The sequence below is a fragment of the Panthera tigris genome, chromosome A1, assembly GCF_018350195.1.
Source record: "Panthera tigris isolate Pti1 chromosome A1, P.tigris_Pti1_mat1.1, whole genome shotgun sequence".
NCBI lineage: Eukaryota > Metazoa > Chordata > Mammalia > Carnivora > Felidae > Panthera > Panthera tigris.
Genome location: NC_056660.1, coordinates 178386791 through 178411431, shown reverse-complemented (window position 1 = coordinate 178411431; position 24641 = coordinate 178386791). Strand labels below are relative to the sequence as shown.

Below are 24641 nucleotides of genomic sequence, written 5' to 3'. Positions count from 1 at the left end.
CAAAGGTAAAAACATCTGGGTATCTGTCCAGCCAAGGATGGGAATGAGCCCTAGGGTTTTCCAAAATATTATTGGATTTAAGCATTTTTATGAATTTTCATAAACAAGAGTCCTCAGGCATACCCTGTAATGACCATTGTTAATTTGCTAAGCCCTGCTGCAATTGCCAGAACTCCTGGAGTGTGTAAGGAAAATGTGCATTGTGCAGTGTGCAGTGCATCGAATCCTGTGCTAAAGTTATGTGACTTTTATATCAATTTGGGGAGATTCATTTTAACCCACTATAATTTACGAACCTCTTTTCATTGGCTAGGAATGCAATTTGCCAAATGGATTACATTTGGTACTTTATTTTCTCTTCATAGCTAGTTCTTATGTAATTTATTTACAGTTCATCAGGCTTGATGGATGGATAATAAATCAGCATGCAGCTCTCTCAGTTAAATGGTCAGGCTGCCTTGTGCGGGGGGTGGGGGTGCTGGAGTGGGAAAAGCTGTTTAACTCATTGTCTCCTGAATTCTGGTTTCTGCCTACCAAGGTGGCTGTCCCTATTGAAGACATGCAGAGAATCCATCTGAGATTCATGTTTCGACATCGGTCATCCCTGGAATGTGAGTACCTGACCAAGTGGCATCTCTGAAGCTCCTCTAAGGAGAGAGAAATGAGATAACTGGGTGACCCATGTGTCATTTTCTTTCCTGACCTCACAATGCTATTTCCAGCTAAAGATAAAGGAGAAAAGAACTTTGCCATGTCCTATGTGAAGTTGATGAAGGAAGATGGGACCACTCTGCAAGATGGGTGCCATGACTTGGTCGTCCTAAAGGTACCATGAGTTGGATTAACTCTGCAGTGAGTAGGGTCCAGGAATCCAAGGGAAGATGGCAGGATTGCTTAGTGGTTAACAGCAGGGACCACAGAATCACACACACCAGGGTTTACCAGCCATGTGGCCTTGTGCAAAATCTTAACTTCTCTGCCTCTGTTTCCCTCTCTATGAGCCCTCAGTGAATAATTGTGAGTATCATATGAGACCGCTCCTGTAAACACAACTGTGATGGGTACATGGAACATTGAATATGTGGAAAAGGTTATTGTTACATACAGAATAGGCTATTGACTGTAAAGAGCCCTATGGGATATATAAAAGACCAGCAAGAAACACTTGAGAGATGCCTCACTATTGCTAATGGCAACATATCAGATGCTGGGATCCTGATCCTGCCCCTGACTAAATCTGGAATCATCTCACATGTCTCCCTGAGTGTCAGTTTTCTTTTTTCTTAAGTGTGATGGTAATATTTATGACTAACCAGTGAGATGACCCATGTGGAAGGGCTGTGTATAAAAGGGTGTATAGATATCGGCCGTCATTATTTTACATCATGAGACTTGGACTATTTTCAAGAAGTGGGGAGGTTTGCCTTGATCTCACTCACATGCTTTCCTGCAACCCCTCTTATGGCAGCAGGATGCCTATGCTAGCACCTGACTGGAGACAAAGCATGTGGTTGTGAAACAGGACAGGCACAGGGATCCAACTCTTGTCCTTGGCTTTTTCAACCTTGGGGGCTGAAAACATCCTTTTGCCTATGGTCTCCATGGCAAGCATAGCCTCATCAAGGCTTAATTATAAGGTACTCTTCTCTGAGTCTCTCTGGCTTTTCTGGAAACCCACAGCTCCCTTCTTCTGCACAGCTGCTGTCTTCTCATTTATGACACATCAAGGTAGTTCTTCGCTTGAAAGCCATTCTTCCCCAACATATTGTGAACTCACTGGAGGCAGGGGCCCAGTTGTAGTCAGTTTTCTATTTACTTATCTTCCTTAAGTCTCCCTTTTCTTATCTGTAAACCGAGAGTGATAGCAATGTATACGACAGTGCCAGTAGCAATTGTGAGGTTTAAATGGAATGAACTAAAGCACACTTAGTGCATACTTAGTACTTAGTGCAGTATCCAGTACAGAGTAAGGGATCCCTAAACATTAACTCCTATAATGCCTACCTCTAATCATTCATTTCCACATTCCAAGGGACTTAGGTGTCTATCAACTCTGTTAAGAGCTCTATATGAATTATTTCCATTTAGTCTGCTCAAAATTTCTAGGAAGTAGGTAATATGATTAATCGTCGGTTTAATCACAAGAAAAATGAGACACATCCAAACAATGTGTTCAAGATGACACAGACTTGTGAGTGGTAGAATAGGGTCTAGATCCCAGGACTTTCAGATTCTGGTGCCTTTGCTGTTAATTTCTCCTTTAACCTGATTCCTTGTCTTGCTCATGGGCATGTGTTAAGATCTCAAGGAATGTGGGCGGAATCACAATGAACTGCCAGGGGAATCTTCAAATTCCCTTTGTACTGTTAATGAAGTCCACAGAGCCTTCAAATGGTTGGTCAATCTTTTTTCCATTAATGTAACTTTGGGTTCTTGCCTGGTTTGTGCAAAGATAGCGCTGCCATACCAGCTGACATTTACTGCTTCTCTGATGATTTTTTAAATTCTGATCCTCTGCACCTTACAATATGTAAGGTGGCCACTTCAAGCTCTGTGTGGCATTGGGCATGTACCCACGGCTTGGGGAAATAACCAAGGTGTTTTTCCCAGGGGGAGAGTAAGAAGATGGAGGATGCCAGTGCTTACCTGACACTTCCTTCTTATCGACACCATGTGGAAAACAAGGGGGCCACCTTGAGTCGAAGCTCCAGCAGTGTTGGGGGGCTCTCTGTCAGCTCCCGGGATGTATTCTCCATTTCCACCCTGGTGTGTTCCACAAAGCTCACCCAGAATGGTAATGAAACCATCAAGAGTTGTGTATATGTAGTGCGTGTGTATGTATGTAAGTCCAGGAAGGTTCTGAATGAACAGTTTAGTCTAGTAATAGTAATTCAGCTTATCTGGACTCTATTTCAGTGGGCTTGCTGGGTTTGCTTAAGTGGCGTATGAAGCCTCAGCTGCTACAGGAAAACTTAGAAAAATTGAAGATTGTCGATGGAGAGGAAGTGGTAAAGGTCAGTGGGGCTTCGTTGTGTTTGTATTCATCCACCAGTGACAGAGATTTAAATCATGGGTGGCTTCTGGGGGCAAATGAAGTGTTGAGAAAGATGGGACTTTTTCTCTAACAGTGGGACATAATGTCTCAGATTGCCATGAGAAACCTTTACTGGGAAATCCAGAGGCTGATTTGGTTCAATGATGCTGAAAACATGTTGAGTGGTAAAAAACTATGGTTGTGTTTAGTTTCTGGAAGGAGATCAGCCTGGGTGTAGATCTCAGCTCAACCACTCGCCAACTTTATGTGATAATACAGATGTGACATATTTTGCAGGGTTGTTGTGAGCATTCAAGGCAATAATATTTAAAAATTACTTAGTGTCGTCTCTTACACAATGTTCTACTAAACACGTAAATCATACAGAGTTCAATAAATAGTAACTATTCATTATTTTTGTTGGTATAAATTGCTAAAAAGTGTGATCTTTTAGTACTACCTACTGTTAGTGTTAGAAATAAAAAGTATTCTTAGTTCCTGTTGCTTACAGAGTATTATGCATCATACATGAAAGAGAAAGACATCAGGGCTCACATTTTAAGTGAAACAAGCAGGAAATAATACACATGTCAGATGTATTGTTGTGTCCACATGGTGTTGGAGAATATAGTGTCTGAGGTACAGATCTAATGAAGCAACCTTCTCTTCAATTCTATAAATTGGGACAAATATTTCCCACAGGTCTTGGTGATCTTGTTTCCTCAGGAATTTGGTCAGCTAGAAACTCTGAGATTAAACATCTGTATTTGGTAGCTCTGTGTTTTCAGGGACTATAGGAAATATTGACCCATTTCCTAGGAAGGAAGAGTATCAGATTTTAGTTAATTTTCCATACATGGAGAAGCAAAGGTAGAATTTTCAGATCAGTGCTTTAAATGTGCACCATTGATCCACCTGCCTCATTCAGCAGTAGAAGGAAAATTCTCCAGACATCCTTTCATAAGGTCTGTCATGTTTGGACAGCTTGGAGAAGCATCGAGGAGGGAATTACATTGTCTTTACCTTTGCATTATATTTTTATTTTTCTAAAAAAATGTTATTAAAGTATATACACACCCTAAGAGTACAGTTCACTGTATTTTTACACACGTACATACTGATATACACACCGTCTAGATCAAGATACAGAACATTTTTGGCATTGAAGTAGACTCTCTCTTACTCCTTCTCAACCTCCCTTATACTGACTGCCATCATAGATTTTTTTTGCCTGTTCTTGAAATTCATAAAAATAGAGTAATGAATATTGTACATTGTTGTGTCTGACTTATCATACTCTACACAGTTCTCATGAGGGTTATCCTTGTTGTTGAATGTAGAAGTAGTTTGCTCTTTTTTATTACTATGGAGTATTCTGTGTTATTAAAACACTGTCATATATTCATTCATGCTGTTGATTGGCAGTTGGGTTGCTCCAAGTTCTGGCTCTTGTGAAGAAAGCTCCCTGGACCTTTTGAAGGCAGCACGTCTTGGATGTGTACTCTCATTCCCTTAGGGATACACTGAGGAGTGGAATTTCTTCACTCTTCTAATGTGACCTTCATTACTTTGTCCAGTTTCTCCAGGATACTCTGGATGCCCTCTTCAATATCATGATGGAGCATTCTCAAAGTAATGAGTACGACATCCTCGTCTTCGATGCATTGGTAAGAAAGAAGGGACTGGTGTTTTAGACATTAGTGTGTGTCTCACTGTGAGAACACTGAGAACTTGTGTCCCCTGTGGCCCTTCCGTGAATCTTTTTGGAGGCACTGTAACTTTTGGCAATTACAGCAATGAATGAGCAGCTGAGGATTTGGGGAGTTTGTGTTTGTTTCTAGTTCATTTGAAAGCATGGTAGGATGAGTTAAAGGGGAATTTTAAATGTTGATGTCATATTAGTACTGGCTGCAAGTACATGAAGCTAGATGCCATGAATAATGGCTTCAGCTTTCCATGAATGCCGGGAGCTTGTTTTGGCCAGGTTATGAAGCACCCAAAATGTTTCCTACCTTCTTCTTTCTCATAGTTTCCAAATTCCCAGCATCATTACATCCTCCTGCCCACCCAGAACATTTTATGGTAGCACACAATCCCAGTCCTTCCTCTAACATCTTCCCAAATGATCTGTTCCTCCTCTGTGTCCCAACTCATGTTTTCTTAGTGTCATGTCCACATTAGGGTATCAGTGACCAATGAAGTCTTAGTGCATTAACTGCTTGTGTCAGTGACATTTACATTTTAAAGAGGTTACTTGGAAACAACTGTGACTTAATCCAGTGCTTCCCAGAGGGCTTCTGTAAAGGTAACCTGTAAGAAGTGCTAGACATTGTATGACCCTCTCAGAGATTCACAATGCATGTAGATATGTTAAAGACTCCAAAAAACCCTGAAGTAAAGACGACAGTCTAACAATGATATCCTGAAATCTGTGAAACTTACCTGACCATGAAGCCCTTTTATCCTATAACACCCTGTAACACACTTCATGAAATGCCTTTTAGGAGAGATACTACCATAATGAAAAGGACTAACAATATATTAGTGAGTTAATTCCTGGGCAAAATAATTTTGCTGGAGATTTAATTATGCCATGTGACTATGGCTTCCTGCCTTGGGTCTGACCCCCAAACCCTGATTCCTTGAATCTTCTTCAGATCTACATAATAGGACTCATTGCTGACCGGAAATTCCAGCACTTCAACACTGTTCTGGAGGCTTACATTCAACAGCATTTCAGTGCCACCTTGGCTTACAAGTAAGTTACTGTACATATGGGAGTTTCTTGTCCATCTCCTGCTTGCCCTGCCAGGATGCCCAGGGCACAAGGATCTTGAGTATTTTCCTTTTGTACCAGGCTGTGTGAGTTCTCCCTTTCTGATAAGACCCAGTCCATGATGGATTATTTGAATTAAATAAAAATGTGCAAACCCATAGGTTAGAAAGAATATTTTATTGTGGTAGCAGTACATGAAAGCATTCATTCATTCAGTCGGTCAGCCAGCATTTATTGAGCAGGACTTGAAGTAGACACTGGGATTCAGAGGCTAGAGAAGGGAAAGTGTACATTCCAAGTAGCCCATTGTAGCTTGGACACAGGGAACTGATGGTTACAGATAGGAGGTGATGCTGGAGAGGTTGGGAGAGACCAGTTTTCCAAAGGGCCTTGAAGTTTAGGCCAAATAGTTTGAAGTCTGCTTCACTGGTAATGAAGAAACATGGAAAGTTTCTCAGTAAGGGAATTCCATGATAATACCAGAAGTTTATTTTATAGGAAGCAAATGCTGAAAAGAACATTATCACCACCATTATTTCCACTCATATCCTGATTATGACTAGCTTTCCCAGTCAAAAGATTTTTTGCCTCACTAGTTTTTCCTTTGCTGGCTTTTTATGGGCAGGAAATACTAATTTACTCCCTGTATTAAATACATATATTTTAAGCAGAGTTATTTTTATGGCTGTAAATGAGTGAGTAAGCTTAGCTGTACCACCACCTTTAACCTTTGATTGAATGCTTTATAATTTACTGAGCAAACTAATCACCATGCTGTGAGTTAGAAAGAGATGTATTTTCAAAATATAATCCCTTATTCAGGAAATTGATGACGGTGCTGAAGACTTACTTGGATACCTCCAGCAGAGGGGAGCAATGTGAGCCGATCCTACGAACTCTGAAAGCTTTGGAATATGTGTTCAAGTTCATTGTTCGGTCGAGGACATTATTTTCACAGTGAGTGCTTGTTATGTAAGAGTGATTGATTAGTTCTGCAGTTCCTCTGGGATACAACGTGTTTGTGTCATCGGAGAGATTCTTTTATAAAATTACAACCAGCCATTGATCAAAAACAACTTAAAAATCCAACACAGAGAGTTATGAATAGGTTATAATTGTTCCCTCTAAGCTCATTCGGGGAAAAATATAAATCTTCACATGTTATAGAGTTATGTTTCATCCAATGGACTTGATTTGTGATTTGAGGCTCTTCTGTATTTCATCTATAATTCTTCATTTGATTTGAGATATGGTGAAAACTTTCCAGGAATCCTCAATGATAGAGGTACCGGGAGTGGAGAGAGCAGAACTTGGGGAGTTTGACAGTTATTTGGCTCTAGCAAGTTGTGCATGACAGATGAGCTGGTATTTGCAGTTGATCTATCTGTCCTTGAGATCCTAGTAGCCAACAATTGAGCTGACGTGTTAGAACACCTAAGAGATTTGATGTTTGATGAACAGTGTTACAGAGGTTACCTGCTCTTTTGAAGGCCTTCAGAGATGGAGGCATTCAAATGCAACCTGCAAAAGAATGGTTTATGTTCATCCTGGCTATAAGGAAGGTAAAGCTAGGCAGGGGATTGGTTGTGGTTGTGTGTACGATCAGGTTGGTTGTGTGTGATGGGAGGTAAGAAAAAACATACGTGGAATGTATTGTCTGGATTCTCATCAGTGCAGATGAAGAACATTCAACTTAAACTGATTTAGGAAGAGTAGGACTTTATTTTATTTCACATTTTTTAAAAATCCAGAGGGCAGTTGGCCTCAGGTATGGCTGGATCAAGATACTGAATGCCATCAGGATAGTCCCTGTCTCTCTAGATCTTGCCTCTGCTTTCCTTTTGTTGGTTACCTTCTGAGGCAAGTTTTTAAATGTTAAAGCCACTGGAAGCCTCAGGTTCGTATTCTAATTTAAACAACTGTAAGTTCTTTGTTGTTCCAGTAAAATCCTGTGCCAAGAACTATCTTTGATCATGTGCTAAGGAAACAGTATGACCAAGGAAATGAATATGCAGATTATGTGTTTGTGGTCTCATGTGTACCTCTGGAGCCATGGGTTGGGTCACCCACTTATTGTATAGACTTGTTTAATTGGAGAGATGGCTTCCGAAAAGACAGTAGAAGTCTGTTGTCATCATTTTGATCATGACAATTGATGGGCTACAAAAGTTTCATACTCAACAAGGCATCTGAAATGTTAATCATTTCGGATTGTCCTGAAACATTCTTTGAGATTTCAGGTGAGAATAGAAAGAGATGACTGTCTTGTACCATGTCACAAAACATATGTCATGTGCATTCTTCTTTTTTTAAGATTCTTTTTCAAGTCTATATTTTTCCCTTTTAGAATTGATGCAAATTTTACATTTTATTTATTTATTTATTTATTTATTTATTTATTAATAATTTAAATCCAAGTTAGTTAACATATAGTGTAGTAACAGTTTCAGGAGTAGAATTTAGTGATTCATCACTGACATGTAATAACCATTGCTCATCCCAACAAGTGCCCTCCTTGATGCCCATCACCCAACTCCCCTCCAGAAATCGTCAATTGGCTCTCTGTATTTAAGAGTCTCTTATAGTTTTCCTTCCTCTGTTTTTCTTATTTTTCCTTCCCTTCCCCTATGTTCATCTATTGTGTTTCTTAAATTACACATATGAGTGAAATCATATGATATTTGTCTTTCTTTGACTGACTTATTTTGTTTAGCATAATACATTCTAGTTCCATCTACGTTGTTGCAAATGGCAAGATTTCATTCTTCTTGATGGCTGAGTAGTTTTCCATATCTTCCTTATCTGTTCATCAGTCCATGGACATTTGGGCTTGTTCCATAATTTGGTTCTTATTGATAGTGCTGCTATAAACATTGGGTTACATGTGCCCCTTTGAATCAGCATTTTTGTATCCTTTGGATAAATACCTAGTAGTACAATTGCTGGTTCATAGGGTAGCTCTATTTTTAGTTTTTTGAGGAACGTCCATACTGTTTTCCAGAGTGGCTGTACCAGTTTACATTCCCACCAATAGTGCAAAAGGGTTCCCTTTTCTCTACATCCTCACCAACATCTGTTATTTCCTGAGTTGTTAATTTTAGCTATTCTGACAGGTGTGAGGTAGTATCTCATGGTGGTTTTAATTTGTATTTCCCTGATTATGAGTGATGTTGAGAGTCTTTTCATGTGTCTGTTAGCCATCTGGATGTCTTCTTTGGAAAAATGTCTATTCATGTCTTCTGCCCATTTCTTCACTGGATTATTTGTTTTTTGGGTGTTGAGTTTGATTAGTTCTCTATAGAATTTGGATACTAACCCTTTATCTGATATGTCATTTGCAAATATCTTCTCCCATTTCATAGGCTGCCTAGAGTTTTGTTGATTGTTTACTTTGCTGTGAAGAAGATGTTTATATTGATGGTGTCCCAACAGTTCATTTTTTCTTTTGTTTTCTTTGTCTCTGGAGACATGTCTAGTAAGAAGTTGCTACAGCTGATGTCAAAGAGATTGCTGCCTGTTTTCTTCTTTAGGATTTTGATGGTTTCCTGACTCACATTTGGGTCTTTAATCATTTTGAATTTATTTTGTATGTGATGTAAGAAAGTGGTCCAGTTGCATTCTTTGCATGTTGCTGTCCAGATTTCCCAACACCATTTGCTGGAGAGACTGTCTTTATTCCATTGGATATTCTTTCCTGCTTTGTTGAAGATTAGTTGGCCATATATTTGTGGGTCCATTTGTGGGTTCTCTATTCTGTTCCATTGATCTATGTGTCTGTTTTTGTGCCAGTATCATATGTCTTGATGATTACAACTTTGTAATAAAGCTTGAAGTCCGGGATTGCGATCCTTCCAGCTTTGGTATTTTTTCCAACATTACTTTGGCTATTTGGGGTCTTTTCTGGTTCCATACAAATTTTATAATTTTTTGTTCTAGCTCTATGAAGAATGTGGTATTATTTTGATAAGGATTACATTGAATGTGTAGATTGCTTTGGGTAGTATCGACATTTTAACAATATTTGTCCTTCCAATCCATGAGCATGGAATGTTTGTTTTTCCATTTCTTGTGTCTTCTTCAATTTCTTTCATAAGCTTACTATAGTTTTCAGTGTACAGATCTTTATCCTCTTTGGTTAGGTTTATTCCTAGATATCTTATGGTTTTTGGTGCAATTGTAAATGGGACCAATTTCTTGATTTCTCTTTCAGCAGCTTCATTATTAGTGTATAGAAATGCAGCTGATTTCTATATGTTGATTTTTATATCCTGTGACTTTGCTGAAATTATGTATCAGTTCTAGCATTTTTTTGGTGAAGTGTTTCAGGTTTCCACATAGAGTATCATTTCATCTGTAAAGAGTTAAAGTTTGACCTCTTCCTTGCCAATTTGGATGCCTTTTATTTCTTTTTGTTGTCTGATTGCTGAGGGTAGGACTTCCAGTACTCTGTTGAACAACAATGGTGAGAGTGGACATTCCTGATGGTAGGGGGAAAGCTCTCAGTTTTTCCACATTGAGGATGATATTAGCTGTGGGTCTTTCATATATGGCCTTTATTATGTTGAGGTATGTACCTTCTATCTCTACTTTCTTGGAGGTTTTTACCAAAGAAGGATACCAAAGCATTGTTTTGACAAAACAAATGCTTTTTCTACATCTCTTGAGAGGATCATGTGGTTCTTATCCTTTTTTTAAAATTAATGTGATGTATCACATTGGTTGATTAGTGAATATTGAACCAGCCATGAAGCCCAGAAATAAATCCCCCTTGATCATGGTGAATAATTTTTTTTAACGTGCTGTTGAATTAGACTTGCTAGTATCTTGTTAAGAATTTTTGCATCCATGTTCATCAAGGAAATTAGTCTGTAATTCTCCTCTTTAGTAGGGTCTTTGTCTGGTTTTGGAATCAAGGTAATGCTGACCTCATGGAATGAGTTTGGAAGTTTTCCTTCCATTTCTGTTTTTTGGAACAGTTTGAGAAGAATTAGTATTAACTCTTCTTTAAATGTTTGGTAGAATTCCTATGGGAAGCCATTGGCCCTAGATTCATGTTTGTTGGGAGATCTTTGATTACTGATTCAATTTCTTTACTGGTTATGGGTCTGTTCAAATTTTCTATTTCTTCATATTTCAGTTTTGGTAGTTTTTATGTTTCTAGGAACATCCATTTCTTCCAGATTGCCCAATTTGTTGGCAATTTGCTCATAATATTCTCTTATTATTGTTTGTATTTTTGCAGTGTTGGTTGTGATTTTCCCTCTTTCATTTGTGACTCTATTTATTTTGGTCCTTTCCTTTTTTTCTTTCTTTTTTCTTTTCTTCTTCTTCTTCTTCTTCTTCTTCTTCTTCTTCTTCTTCTTCTTTTGATAAATCTGGCTAGGGGGTTTATCAATTTTGTTAATTCTTTCAAAGAATCAGCTCTAATTTTTGTTGATCTGTTCTAATGTTTTTTTTTTAAATTTTGATATCATTGATTTTTGCTCTAATCTTCTAATATTTCACTTATTCTGCTGGTTTTGGCCTTTATTTGCTCTACTTTTTCTAGCTCCTTTAGGTGTAAGGTTAGTTGTGTATTTGAGACACTTATTTCTTCTTTAGGACAGCCTCTTCCTTCTTCAGTGCTGCTGGAACTGTAAGTGACTTTGGGCTTCTTCTTTTTTTTAATGTTTTTTTTTATGTTTTATTTATTTTTGAGAGAGAGAGAGAGAGAGAGAGAGAGAGAGAGAGACAGAGCATGAGTGAGGGAAGGGAAGAGAGAGAGAGGGACACAGAATCCGAAGCAGACTCTAGGCTCTGAGCTGTCAACACAGAGCCTGATTTGGGGCTCGAACTCATGAGCCGTGAGATCATCATCTGAGCCGAAGTCAGATGCTCAACCGACTGAGCCACCCAGGCGCCCCAGTGACTTTTGGCTTCTTAAGGAGTGAGGTGCTCTGTTAATTCAGCATAGCATATAGAACATCATTGATACTGATCAAATGCCTATTGCACAAGATGCATTTTGAGGGCTAAGACAATGCATTTGGTTAGAAGAGATGTCTCTAAGATAATCCAGGCCTAATCTTGAATCCTTTCTCATGAACAAAGTGTAGGCTGACCTGCAAAGAAGTTCTAGGGCCTCATGGTGAAGGAAGGTAGCTTTCCTGTGTCTTGTTCATTTTAGAATCTTTATCAATGGTTTCCTCTCTAGGGTGGCGTCAAGGACATTGGGAAGTGATGGAGGTATTTCCCCAAACTAGGAGGGCATTTTACTTAGGAAACTAGAAAATAGAAGGTTTGAAATTTCTAAACCAGCTGGTGAGAAATCATAATATAATTATTGCTTCGGGGACTTATTGTGTCTGGTATTGTGTTTCTTTTTCCTGTTATTCTTTGTCTTTTTGTCTCATGTGCATAATTTCAGCTAATCTAGCTCCCATTAGCTATTTCCTTGCCATTTTTCTTTGCACATACTGCACACGAATGTTTGCAAGGGCTAGGAATTATCCTGTATCAATATGCAGGATGCAGTTGGGTAAGGGAGGAAGAGAAGTTGTTGAAAAAGATTGGTTTTTTTAAGGATTATTTATTTCTATCACATAGCCAAATAATGTGATTTTCCTGTCCTCTCTCCTTATGTCACTGGCTCCTGAGCCAAAGTCTGGGGCAGGTGTCTGGGCATATACCTGTGCCATAGTTGCAGTGGAAGCTGGCAGAGCAGGTTCAAGTTTTTGCTAGAGGGAGGCAGGCTTAAAAATATGGGAAACTCCTAAATCGTGGGAAATGTGTCCAAAATATGCTCAGTAGCCATCAATATGACCAATATCCATTAGGCTTTTCTGGAATGACTGAGCTTCTGGGAGACACAGAGCATAGTGAGAAACATTCAGAAAGAGTGGAAGTGATTATCTTCTAGGCGTTGAGCTTCTTCATAAAATTCCTCGCAGTGCCTTTTATCCTGAAGCTCAGACAACCAGCTGAGCTGATCCCCAAGATTTCTGAGCTGTGGAATTACTCAGAGTCCAAAGTAGCCTGTGCTTCCCTGAATCACATAATGGGCACTGAATAGCTTCCATTCCTGCTGGCCAGGCACATAGAAGTAAGGCTGTGGTGTTTCTGTAAGGATGACTCTCTAAGACAGAGAAAACCCAGAGCATGGCGCTACAGAGGGATTCGTTCCCACTTACCTGTGTTCCTTCCAAATCGTAATGCTGCCATAGGCTAGAGTTCAGGGGGCAATGTGGGCTAATGATTATGTTCATGTTGTACTGGTCAATGTCGGCTCAGTGATGGCCAGTGTTCCCACGAGACAGACCTGGGAGGGAGTCATATGTTTGTCCCTGCACCCAGCTTAGTGAGTGACCTACCCTCTCTGAGCCTCAGTTTCCTTATCCATAAATGGGGATAAACCAGCTCTTAGTGTTTTGAGGATGAAGTGAGATTACATGTACAAATTTCTCCATGTAGCATCCAGTATTTCATTTCATAAACGTAACAAACGTTACCTGTTACCATGTTTTTACCGGGGCAAGACAGCAGGAGTGTTTATTTCAAAAACTCAGATTTAAGTTAATAAATGGTGTCTTGATCCATGCTCAGAGTTTGGCTTACTGTTCATGCTATCCTAAAGCTGTCTTGCTGTTTTTGTTTGTTTGTTTGTTTTTAAGGAGGAAGGGATCTCTTTCCCAGGTGTCTGCTTTTTGAGGATCACAATGTAGGACTTTTATGGCCCTGTGAATTCACCTTGGTCTGTTGCTGGCCCATTGGCTGGCCCCTGCTTATGTCTGCTGTGTGTGTGGTCAAGCCCTGTGGGCCCTAGCAGCCATGTACCCAGCTCTCTGCTCCCTGTTTGCACTGCCTGTCTTTGCTTTTGTTTCATGCCTCCTGCTCCCCTTCAGGACCTACTTATTCACTTCTTGCTTTCTCCTCCCTCTCTGTATGCTCCCAGTCTCCTGGGATGCTCTTGCATCTCTACATCCCCCCTCCCCTCCCTCCTCCCAACCCTCTTTGCTTAGGAGAGGCACTTAGTTCAAGTTAAAGGCATAGACTCTGGAGCTAGCTACTTGGGTTTGAATTCCGCATTGGAATCCTGCTGCTACCATTTAGTGATGTTTATGACCATAGGCAGATTATTTCGTCTGCCTAAAGCTCAGTGTCCTTGCATGTATGTACAAACCCGCGCAGGGTTGTGGTGCAGGCTAAATAAGTTAATGGATGCCAGGCACTTAGCACAGTGCCTGTCGCATAGCAAGCAGCCACGGTTATTATTACCTGCTAAGCGCATTTCACTTGTTCCCTCCATTAGTCTTTGCAAAAATCTTATGGAGAACCTCATCTCCCCACTTCATCTCCTCCTTCTCTTCACTCACTCTGTGCCAGCCACACAGGCCTCTTTGCTGTGGCCCAGGCTCCTGACTCAGGGCCTGGACACCTCCCCCTGATATCTGCTCGCTCACTCCCTCTCCTTTCTCACATCCTCACTCACATGTCTCTTTCCCTACTCTATTGAAAACTGCAACTCCTGCCCCAGCACTTTGGATTCCCCTCCCTGTCACTCTGTGGTCTTTTTCCCCCTCCCCATAGAGCTAATCACATGTTAACGGACTGTACAGTAATTAAGTATGCTTTTGTTTACTGCCATCTCCCTGCTAGAATGGCAGCTCCCAAGCTCCCGTCTTTGACTAGTTCATACTGTCAAAGCGCTGAGAACAGCACATGGCAGGTACTGACACTCGTTCAATGTGAGATGGGATGCCTTTTCTGTCCCCCTTTCATGGATGAGGAAACTGAGGTTTTGATTCAAACTTAAAAAGGTCACACAGCTAAGAATTAGAGAGTAAGACTTCACATTCTACCTCATCTAATTAAGCAAATTTAAGAACCAGAACTTTTTTGGGGGCCACGCAAGTGTAAACTATGGTTGGCCAGGATGGGGAGCTGTCCTGAGTGACGACAGCTGCTCCTGGAAGGGGGGACTTGCTGGGTATCATCATCAGGGCTGTGGAGAGGCATGAAGATGCTCAAGTTTAGGTACTGTCATCCCTAAATATGGTAGGATTTCAGTAGGAAAAAAATGACTTGGAGCAGAAGTTGTCAGGAAAGGATTCCTTGCTGTTGTGGCAAAGCTGTCCAGGCAACCATGACTTTACCTTCATATCCTCTCAAGGAATGAAGAAAGAAAAACTGACATAGGGCCAGGCCAGGTAAGCTCACACTCCTTGAAGGAGTCACTAGACAGGGAAAGAGAAATGTACTCAACATCCTGATAGGAGCTGTAACATCTCGGGAGTGTTCCTACTCCCCAGCCCCTCATCTGGGAGCCAGGAAGGATGGCCACAGTGTGCACAGTGCCAATCGCCTGCACTGGAGCATCCACTCCATCAGCATAGGCGTCAAAGGAGCATGGTGCTTACCTCCAGTGGACACCCTCAGTCTAGCTCAATTCATCCAGGGCCAGACATCATTGCCCGTTCTCTGCTTGCCTTCAGCATCAGGTGATCAGATGTTTTCTGATGCTCTCTTTTGCTTTTTATTTTGCATCTTGCTTTATTCTATGCATCTTCCCTCTCACGTCCCTGCCTCGCCTTCCCACTAGTTCAGTTTCTTCTTATGTAAATATTATATACTAGTTCACCCTCCTGGTCATGCATGTTAGGCAGTAAGACTGTCTAAATAAAGCTCAGGCATGCTCAATGTAGCCTGTAGTCAGAGGGAATACATAAGCCTCTGCCTTTTTAAACAAATACGAATTTAACTCGAAGGCACTTGCCAGTGTGATTTGTTTTCATTGTTCATGTATGAATAAATATTTAAATGTAATCATCTGTTTATGCCGAGCCTGGGCTGGAGTGCCCGTCACATTGCTTTTCCTGTTTCTCCCGCATATAATTTATTTGCATGTTGATGCCATTTATTCCTATGTAAGACTCTGTTTTCGGTTTTGAATATAATTTAACTTTTTGATGACAGTAATGGTTCAGTAAACTGCACAATTGCAGTTAATGGAATTATTTTATGATAACATTAACTTGGCATCAGATCAGAGTGGAAGAGAAAACTGTCATCAAAGGGATATTGTCAAACAGTTACTTCTCTTTAATTTATTATCTATTTTGTGAGTGGCTACAGTGCTGAGGGGGAGCTAACAGCCTGTTTATTACAAACACGGGGAAGCACTTTGTAAACCATGAAGTAAGTAGCTGTCATTGTAACATGAAATTGTGCATATGTGTGCATCTTAAACAGCCCTCTTTTTCCTTTGCATATAAAAATATTAGCCCACATTCACTGAGCACCTGTTATGTGCTAGGCACTTTAAGTGCTGGGGACTCTGAAATTAATAAGAGAGGCTTCCTTAAGTAGCAGCAGCCGAGTGGGCGTGAGTGATATGCATCCCAGCAAGCAAATCCCAGCTCCCTGGCATGAGCAGTGGTCAACGGTATGAGGCAACTAAGGCTCAGGGCGCAGACGGGTTTAAATGACAAACCCCACCTCAGGAGGATCAGTAATTCTCAGAGGAGGTGACACTTTAAACTAAACATTGAAAGATATTCAAGAAATTAGCCAATGGCGGGTCTGGGGATAAGAATCACGAGTTCCAAGTAGAGGGAATGGCATGTGGAACAGAACTTCTAATTGTTCCTGTTACCTTCAGGATAACACTTATGAAGCTTCTCCTCTGTGCTTGCCCTGTGTCACTTTTTACTCTGCCTCATTTACTATTCACAGCAACCCTGCAAAGTATAGATATTATGATGTTTATTTCACAGAAGAGAAGCTTGAGGCCCGGAAAGATATAGAAAGGGACTCTAGGTCACACAGCTCGACATTGGCAGGGCAGGATATGACATGGAATCCTAGGTTCTTTGTGCTGTGCTGTGGCCATGGACAGCACGTTTGTGGAGAAGAGTGGCTGGTGGCAAAGCTGTGCTGGTGGAAGAGTGGGAATGCTGCATCTGGACAGGTAGCTCGACTGGGGACACCTTGAATGCCAGATGGAGTCCTCTAATGTCATCCCCCAGGGACAATCATCATTAATGCTGCCCTCCATCTTCAGAGCACAGAGTGAGCACCCCAGTGGGTGCACAGACTCATCTGCTGGGATCAGGTAGAAAGATGAACATTTCTTTATTTTGTTCCAAGAGGGAGAAATTAAACTTTATGAACAGTTGACTTAGAATAACACTTGGTTATAATTCATAAATAAATAAGCATCTGTTGAGAATCACGCTTTAATTGGTTTCTCATCGTGCAGTTTGGAAACCCCTGCTTTTGGCAGTGGGAGCCATTGAAGCTCTAAAGCAGGGGACTTACATGATTTAGATTTACCTTTTAGAAAGATCACTGAGGAAGAAAGGTGAGTGTGTGGAAGGTGGTGTAGAGGAGGGATGTCAGGAGGTTAATCATGAAGGGGTTGCAGGGATCCAGGCAAGAAGACTTGAACTAAGGCAGTCACAGTGGGGCTGGAGAAGGGGAGGAAGAAGATACGGGTGTGTGAATGACAGAACTGCCAACACTTACTGAATGTGTGTGGGAGTGGAGTTGGAGGAAAGGGCCAGATCAGCTTATCTGTGGTTGAACTTTATGGCCTATTTGATTAGACATTGCTCATCAGCATGATGAATACAGGGTAGGAGAAGTTCTGGTGGAAAATGGTGTATTTTGATAAATTTTGAGGTGTTTATTGGCATAGCCCGATAGAAATGTACAGCAGGCAGTTAGATACAAATCTGGAGTTCAGGAGAGTAAAGAATAGAAATATAGTTGTGGTAGAAATTGATCCAAAGAGGTATTTGAAGCTATAGCACAAGGTGAGCAATGCTATAAAATTCAGGATGAAACCCAGGAGATTAGCAGGTTGAAGGGATGGAGGAGGGGCCAGTCCTTCCAGGGAAGGCCGATCAGGGACATAGGAAGGGAAACAGGAAGACTGGCATTCCAGGAGTCAGGAAAGAGAGCATTTCAAGGAGGCAGTATCAGCAATATTCACATGCTATAGCAAAGTCATGGGGACCAAAAACTGATCAGAGGCAAGATATTTTTCAGTGAGGAAGTCTTCGGTGAATTAGCCAGCCCTTCTCCAGAGCGTCGCATCTTTCCTAATATCCAGTTGGAGGCCCTAAAGAAGCAGAGGGATCAGGGCTTTGAGGTGTTGTCGATTTCCCATCATCTTCATGTGAATTACCTACACTGTGGATTGTCCTTTGCCCGGGTGTAATGCTGGACTGGCTTCTCCCTGCCGATCCTTCAGAGGCTGAGTAAACTGCTTCTATTGGGTGCCGATCTCTTACTTGGCTCACAGCAAAGTGTAAAACACTGGGCCTGTCTGCTTTCATTGTCCCTTTAAATGGCTTAATTTTGCAGAACAAGACTATCTGTGCTGTAGATAGTTAAGGGAAAAGCCATGGATGACACAAGATACTCATTCGTCCAGGTTGAAGCAGTATTTCCTTTTCTTGTTAACTCCTCCTTAGACATCTAGAAGCCTAGCTTGCTGGCAGAATCCTTGCCTTCGTGCAAAAAATGGCTGTTCCTGTCAAATGCTGCGGCTGACAGTTCCTCAGAGAATCAATTTACTGAATAAATATGTAGATTTAGGAAATGTGTTTGCAAATCCCCTGTAACTAAATATGAACATGCAAGATAATAAAAGGTCTGGTTCGCCAGAGGGGTGAGATTCAAGCTGACATCATTGTCAGGGATGGTGAACCGAATCAGGGTGGCTGGGCACACTTGGTGATCTACTTCAAATGCACCCGAGGCAGTGTCACCTCAAAGTGGAATTTGTTTCCTTAATAGGAAATAATATATTTCTCAGTTGTTGGGCTTGCTGCTAATTGTGTCTTTGGGGTGGATGGAAAATTAAAAAGGACTTTGTTATGAGGCCTGGATGGTCGCCCGTCCTTCAAGTCTCCAAACTAGCCTCTCTGTCACTCAAATCTACTCTGCTAATGCAGCTCATTCAGTTCAGTCCAGTTCATTGATTAATTCAATAAATATTTTTAAGTCTTACTATTTGGCCAAGTTTTATGCTAGGACACTGCAGTGAACAAGACAGATGTAGTTCACCCCTCATTCTGCCCTCATCTAGTACTGAGGGAGATAAAATAAAAAGCAAGGAAATACACCAACTAATTGCAAACCATATTAAACACCAATGAAGGAAATAAGCGAGTAGTTAAGACATGTGGTATAACATAATGGTGAAGAATCCCAGTAACTAATTATCTACGTGACCTTGGGCAAATGACAGCCTCTGTGCCTTAGTTTCTTTGTCTAATGTTGGGATTACCTCACAGTGTTGAAGAAGTGAAATTCCAACTGACCTGTGAAGGAGGCTAATGAACCAGCCATGCAAGGGATAAAAGGAAGAGTCCTTTATGGAGGGAAAGTCTGAGCATGTATTCTTGAATAAGAAAGAGCTTGAAGTTTCTGAGAAAGTTAAAGAAGACTAGTGTGGCTAGTGAGCAAAGGGGAAAATAGGAGGAAGGTAGACTGGGAGAGAGCAGGAGAGCTTGCCATATGCAGGGTTTATTGCCAGTGTGTAGCCCAGACATTCTGCAAGCATTTCACTGAAAATTCTGGCATGCCAGGTAGTGTGCTGACACTTACATGGTGAGGAGGGCTGGTGTCACATGTCACAAGGATGGATTGGTGGTGCCTGCCTGGACTTGTGTTGAGGAGGACACTGAGGCTGCATTTAGAGGTAGTAGCTGCACAGGGAGCTGTGACCGGTTAGTGGTACCTACATTGAGCAGCTCAGTGGGAAGTGATAGATTCATTAATTCCTGTGTTAATTACACAGGCCCTGACAGAAGTGAAGGGCTCTGAGTTCAAAAAGAGTGTACATTGTCCTGCAAGGCACTTGTGTTTTGGATTATAGTAATTCTGTATTTAAAATTTAAAATGTGTGTTTCATATTCCCACTAGCCTCTTTTGTTGCCTCCTGTAAGACACATGTGATAGGAACTGCCCACTCTCTAATTAGATTAGGAACAGACATAGTCTGTGCTCCTCAAATCACTGCAGAGTCCCTTTGGTTTCTCCTGCACTCTCTCAACTTTGCTAAGCATCATTGTCTTATGATCACAACATTTACAATTTTTTGAAGCCATATACGTTTCAGCCACCATGAATTTTTGGTTTGAAATTTTGGACAGTGTTTTTTTTTAAATATATGATTATAGTCACTTCTCAATTCTCTGTTAATGTATTAGAGATAATGTAAAGACCCATATTACCCAAAGTAGTGGCTACTGTCAAAGTCATTCAGTTTGATCATCAGAGTGTGCTCTGTAGAGACTCATACTCATGCACAGGTGAACTTCTTCTCAGAAGGATGTTCTTCCAAATCACAATTTGCTGGGCTAAGTCATATCATTAATCATCACGTCCTGAGTTTCTATCAGATGGGTATTCTAGGAGGAGAGAAGAGTCACTGGTCTTGAGTACCATAGGGGCGGTAACAATGAAGAGCTTGACCGTAATCAAATATATTTTGTGAATAAGCCACAGATGATAATGCTATTATGTCAACAATTAAGGATATCCCAAATAGCATGAGCCTGGGCATTTTATTACTGCTGACCTCTCTCTTCCAAAACACTATTTTATCTTTGCATCTATAACACAGAACTCTTTTCATATTCCTCATACTTCTCAGACTCTTTGGAAGTCGTAAAGATTGGCCTGTTCCTTCTTTTTACTCAGCTCCCTCTTCCTAGGTGAATGAATTCAAATCCAGTGCTTTAGCTCCCCCTGCTCTGCAGATTTCTGCTATGCGGAAATGCAGCCTGACCTTTCGCTGAGTTCCACATCCGTGTGTCCATTTACCTGCTTGCCTCCTCAAAGGCAAGTCAAAGTTAGCATATCCAGAACCAAAGTCATGATGTCCCTCGTCACACTGATCGATGATCCAGCATGCTGCACAAGTCAAAAAAAGATTAAGATTTTCCTGACAACTTTTTTGTTTCTTCCCACATAGTCTGCATTTGAGTTTCTACCTTTCCTTCCTAAATGTCTTTCAGATTCATACACATCTTTCCATTTTCACTGCCAACTTCCTAAACAAAGTTCTCATCATCTCACACCTGCATTACTGTGTTACTATAATGGTCTGGCTGCTTCCAAATAATCTATTTTCTATGGAGTCTTTCGAATTTCCTAAGTAGTTAAAATATTCTGTCAATATGGAAAGTTTTGTTTCTCCCCTTCTAATCCTAGTTCTTTTTCTCCTTATCTGACTGCATTGGCTAGGATTCTGGGTCAGTGTTAAATAACAATAGTGACATATATTATGTATTGGTTTAAAAATATTAGATGCCTTGTTATTGGTTTTAGGAAGTCCCTCCATATTAGTAGTTTGATTACAATATTCACCATAATGCAGTATTAGATTTTATTTGCAATCACTAATGTTTTGAATTTATTTCTACCATCTTAGCTGGGAATCCTCCCCACCATTCTGATTTTTCTATCGTTTTTTTTTCTTTTTTCTTTCCTCCTTTTAAATTGTTTTTCAGTTTTCTCACTTGCTTTTTCCCCTTTACTAATATGAAAGTTACATTTTTTTAAATGTAACTTTTTTACATTTTTATTTTTTTAGAGAGACAGTGAGCATGTGTGTGAGCAGGGGAGGGGCAGGAGTGGGGAGAGAGAGAGAGAGAGAGAGAGAGATAGATAGAGAGAGAGAGGGAGGATCTTAAGTAGTCTCCATGCTCAGCATGGAGCTTGACGTGGGGCTTGATCCCACGATCCTGGGATCATGACCTGAGCTGAAATCAATAGTCAGATGCTTAGCCAACAGAGCCACCCAGATGCCTGTGAAAGTTACATTTTATATTCAATTTTATTAGTGGCTACTTTGGCTACTTAGGTATTCTATCTTACATATTTAATGTAATAAAATCTCAAGTTAATATCTTTACAGTCCCCCTGAATAATAGAAGAATTTTAGAAGATACTGTCACTTCCCTCTTAAATATTACACTAGGATTGTGCAGTATTTTAGTTTGGCTTTTGGATACTCCATAAATTACACATTATTATAATTTTAAACAGTATCTATTTATATGTTTTTTCCAATAAAATTTCATCAACACTTCTGTACTGTACACTAAAAATGGTTAAAATGGTACATTTTATATGTTTTTTAGCACAATTTTAAAAAAGCTATAACTTCTGTCATCTTTGACCTTCTGTATTTTGTTTTCCTTCTTGAAGTAAATCTTTTATAATTAACCTTAGCAAATTTTATTTGTAAATTCTCTCAATTTTAATTACTCTTATTTTATTCTGAAAGTTGGAAGGAAATTTTCTTGGGTATAGGCTTCTGGCTTTTTTTTTTTTTTAGTGTGATCAGCTGCTAAGGTTAACTGTCAGTCTTACTGTTGCTCCTTTATAGGCATTCTGGTCTCTTTTCTGTGGTGGCTTTTAAGATCACTTCCCTGTCTTGTATAGTCTGCACTTTTGCTATGATTTACTTAAGAGTGGGCTTATTTTATACATCTAGAAGTTCATTTTCCTGAATCTGAAGTTTGATTTTTAATACCAATTATAAAAAACTCTCACTCATTATTCTGTTTTGATATTTGTGTTTCCCCCATATATTCTATTACCTTTCTGAAATGTCAACTGAAGTATGTTAGACCTCTTTTTCTCCATGTTTCCATATCTCATATTTTCTATATTTTTTGTTTTTGGGCGTTCATTCTGGGTAATTTCTTTGAACCTGTTTTTTAGCTAACTGATTTCTCTCTTTAGCTATGTCTATTACTCAATTTAACTCACTGACTGAGTTTTGAATTTTAATTATTGAAGTATTTTCGAAGATTCCATTTAGTTCTTATTCAAATATAATTTTTCACTTTTATAGTTTTTATTTCTTGGTCATATTTTAAAGCATCCTTTTTCTATTGTGAAGCATATTAAATATAAGATTTTAGATTCTCTGCTGTATAATTGAGTGAGTCTTTGTGGGTCTGATTCCACTGTTTCTGTTTTGGGTGACCATGATTCCTGGACATTTTGTTGTTATCATTATTTTTGAAAGCTAAACGTCTTTAAAAAAATTTTTTTTACATTTATTTAGTTTTGAGAGAGCACAAGTGGGGGAGGGGCAGAAAAAGAAGGAGACAAAAAATTCGAAACAGGTTCCAGGCTCTGAGCTGTCAGCACAGAGCCCGACACGGGGCTCGAACTCACAAACTGTGAGATCATGGCCTGAGCTAAAGTCAGACGCTTAACAGACTGAGCCACCCAGGCGCCCCTTTTAAAGCTAAATTTCTTTAGAACTTTATAAATTGTTATATATTTTTAGTCTTGAAATGAAGTTTTTATTTTGCTCTAAAGAAAACAGGGATGCTAACAAGCAGAAACCTTTTCAAGTTAAAATTTCTGTTTGTGGAACCAAGCAAGGAACATGAGTATGGGAAAACAAAAACAAAAACATGCACAAAACAAAATCCAGGTGAGGACTGACTCATGCTTAAGAAACTCAATGGAAATGTGTTGTCCTTTTCCATCCAGCACCAAGGAGCAGGTAGTTTTCTATTGTTCCCTTTCATGCAATAGATTTTTTGTTTTTTTTTGTTTTGTTTTGTTTTGTTTTGTTTTGTAAGAAGGCATAACAGTTTGGGATACCAGCTTTATGCAAGGGTCTCCAACAAGCAGCCCCTCAAATTGATCTCATTCTTTCTATTCCCCAAGCGGCCACCTAAATAGAAATTTAAGGACACAAAGGTTGAACAAATGCCTTGGGGGCAGAAGCTGGCTTTATTGCTCTCTAAGTATCCAGATTTCCCCTTTTGCTTTGTGTTTCTCCTCTATGGTTTCTTTACTTTCCTGACGTTTTCCCATTCATTTTGAAAATCCACCTTTAAGGGTGCCTGAGTGGCTCAGGCGGCTAGGCATCTGGCTTTGGCTCAGGTCATGATCTCATGGTTCCTGAGTTCAAGCTGTGCATCGGGCTGTCTGCTGTCAGAACAGAGTCCTCTTTGGATTCTCTGTTCCCCTCTTTCTCTGCCCCTCCCTTGCATGTGCTCTCACTCTCTCTCTCTCTCTCTCTCTCTCTCAAAAATAAATAAACATTTTTAAAAAAGAAAAGATTTAAAAAAAAAACAGAAAAGAAAATTTGGCTTTGGTAGTCATTTTCCAGGACATTTTTATCCACCACACTACTCAGAAATGGAAACCTTTAAACTTACTGCAGTTGGAATGATCTTCCCCAGTTCAAATCTGATCTGGGTGTTCCTCTTCTTGAAGTCTTCTAATTTCTTCTCATTGCTTTGAGGATGAAGACAAAACTTCACGTGGCCTGTGAGGGTCTATGGGTCTTACTCCTGCTACCCACCTGTCTCCTTTCACCAGACTTAACCCAGATTTCCTCCACCCCAGATTCAGGGGTCTTCATTCAGTCACTCTCACCCACGTGACTCCCTTCTGCTACAGGACCTGTATGCTTGCTTTCCTGGGAGTGGAATGCCCTTCCCTCTTCTTCCCCTCCAGTTTTCTCTTACTGTCTCCTCCCGGTCACCTAAGATTCCCAAACTAAGTCAAATCTCTTCAGATACATTGCCCATGTATTTTGTCTTTCACATATGATCTCAAAAAGACATGTGTATTTGTTGAGCTCCTACTATTTTCCAATCACTGTGCTATCAAGGCATTTATACCAGAAATAAAGATTGACACCCAAATACATACCACAGTGGCTGTTCTAACTAAGTCACAGGTCATCTCAGCATCTGAAAATCTAGAGACGGTAAATGGCTTTTTGTGACACGGTGTCTCTCGACATTGTTCCCGAGTTTTCCCTTAGGGTCCACAGCCTGTGAAAGACCTTTCACTTAG

The 24641-nt window shown here is 40.2% G+C and overlaps 1 protein-coding gene across 2 annotated transcripts in view; it reads left to right on the top strand.

The window, feature by feature from the left end:
- The window catches only part of DOCK2 (dedicator of cytokinesis 2), a 417345-nt gene that overhangs the window by 72639 nt on the left and 320065 nt on the right, over window positions 1–24641 (top strand). For both annotated transcript variants that reach the window (XM_007077642.3, XM_042992600.1), the window contains exons 16-22: window positions 539–611; window positions 723–826; window positions 2611–2794; window positions 2917–3014; window positions 4612–4701; window positions 5692–5792; window positions 6633–6767. In XM_007077642.3, the coding sequence (XP_007077704.1) occupies window positions 539–611; window positions 723–826; window positions 2611–2794; window positions 2917–3014; window positions 4612–4701; window positions 5692–5792; window positions 6633–6767 (785 nt within the window). The remainder of the gene's footprint in view (window positions 1–538; window positions 612–722; window positions 827–2610; window positions 2795–2916; window positions 3015–4611; window positions 4702–5691; window positions 5793–6632; window positions 6768–24641) is intronic.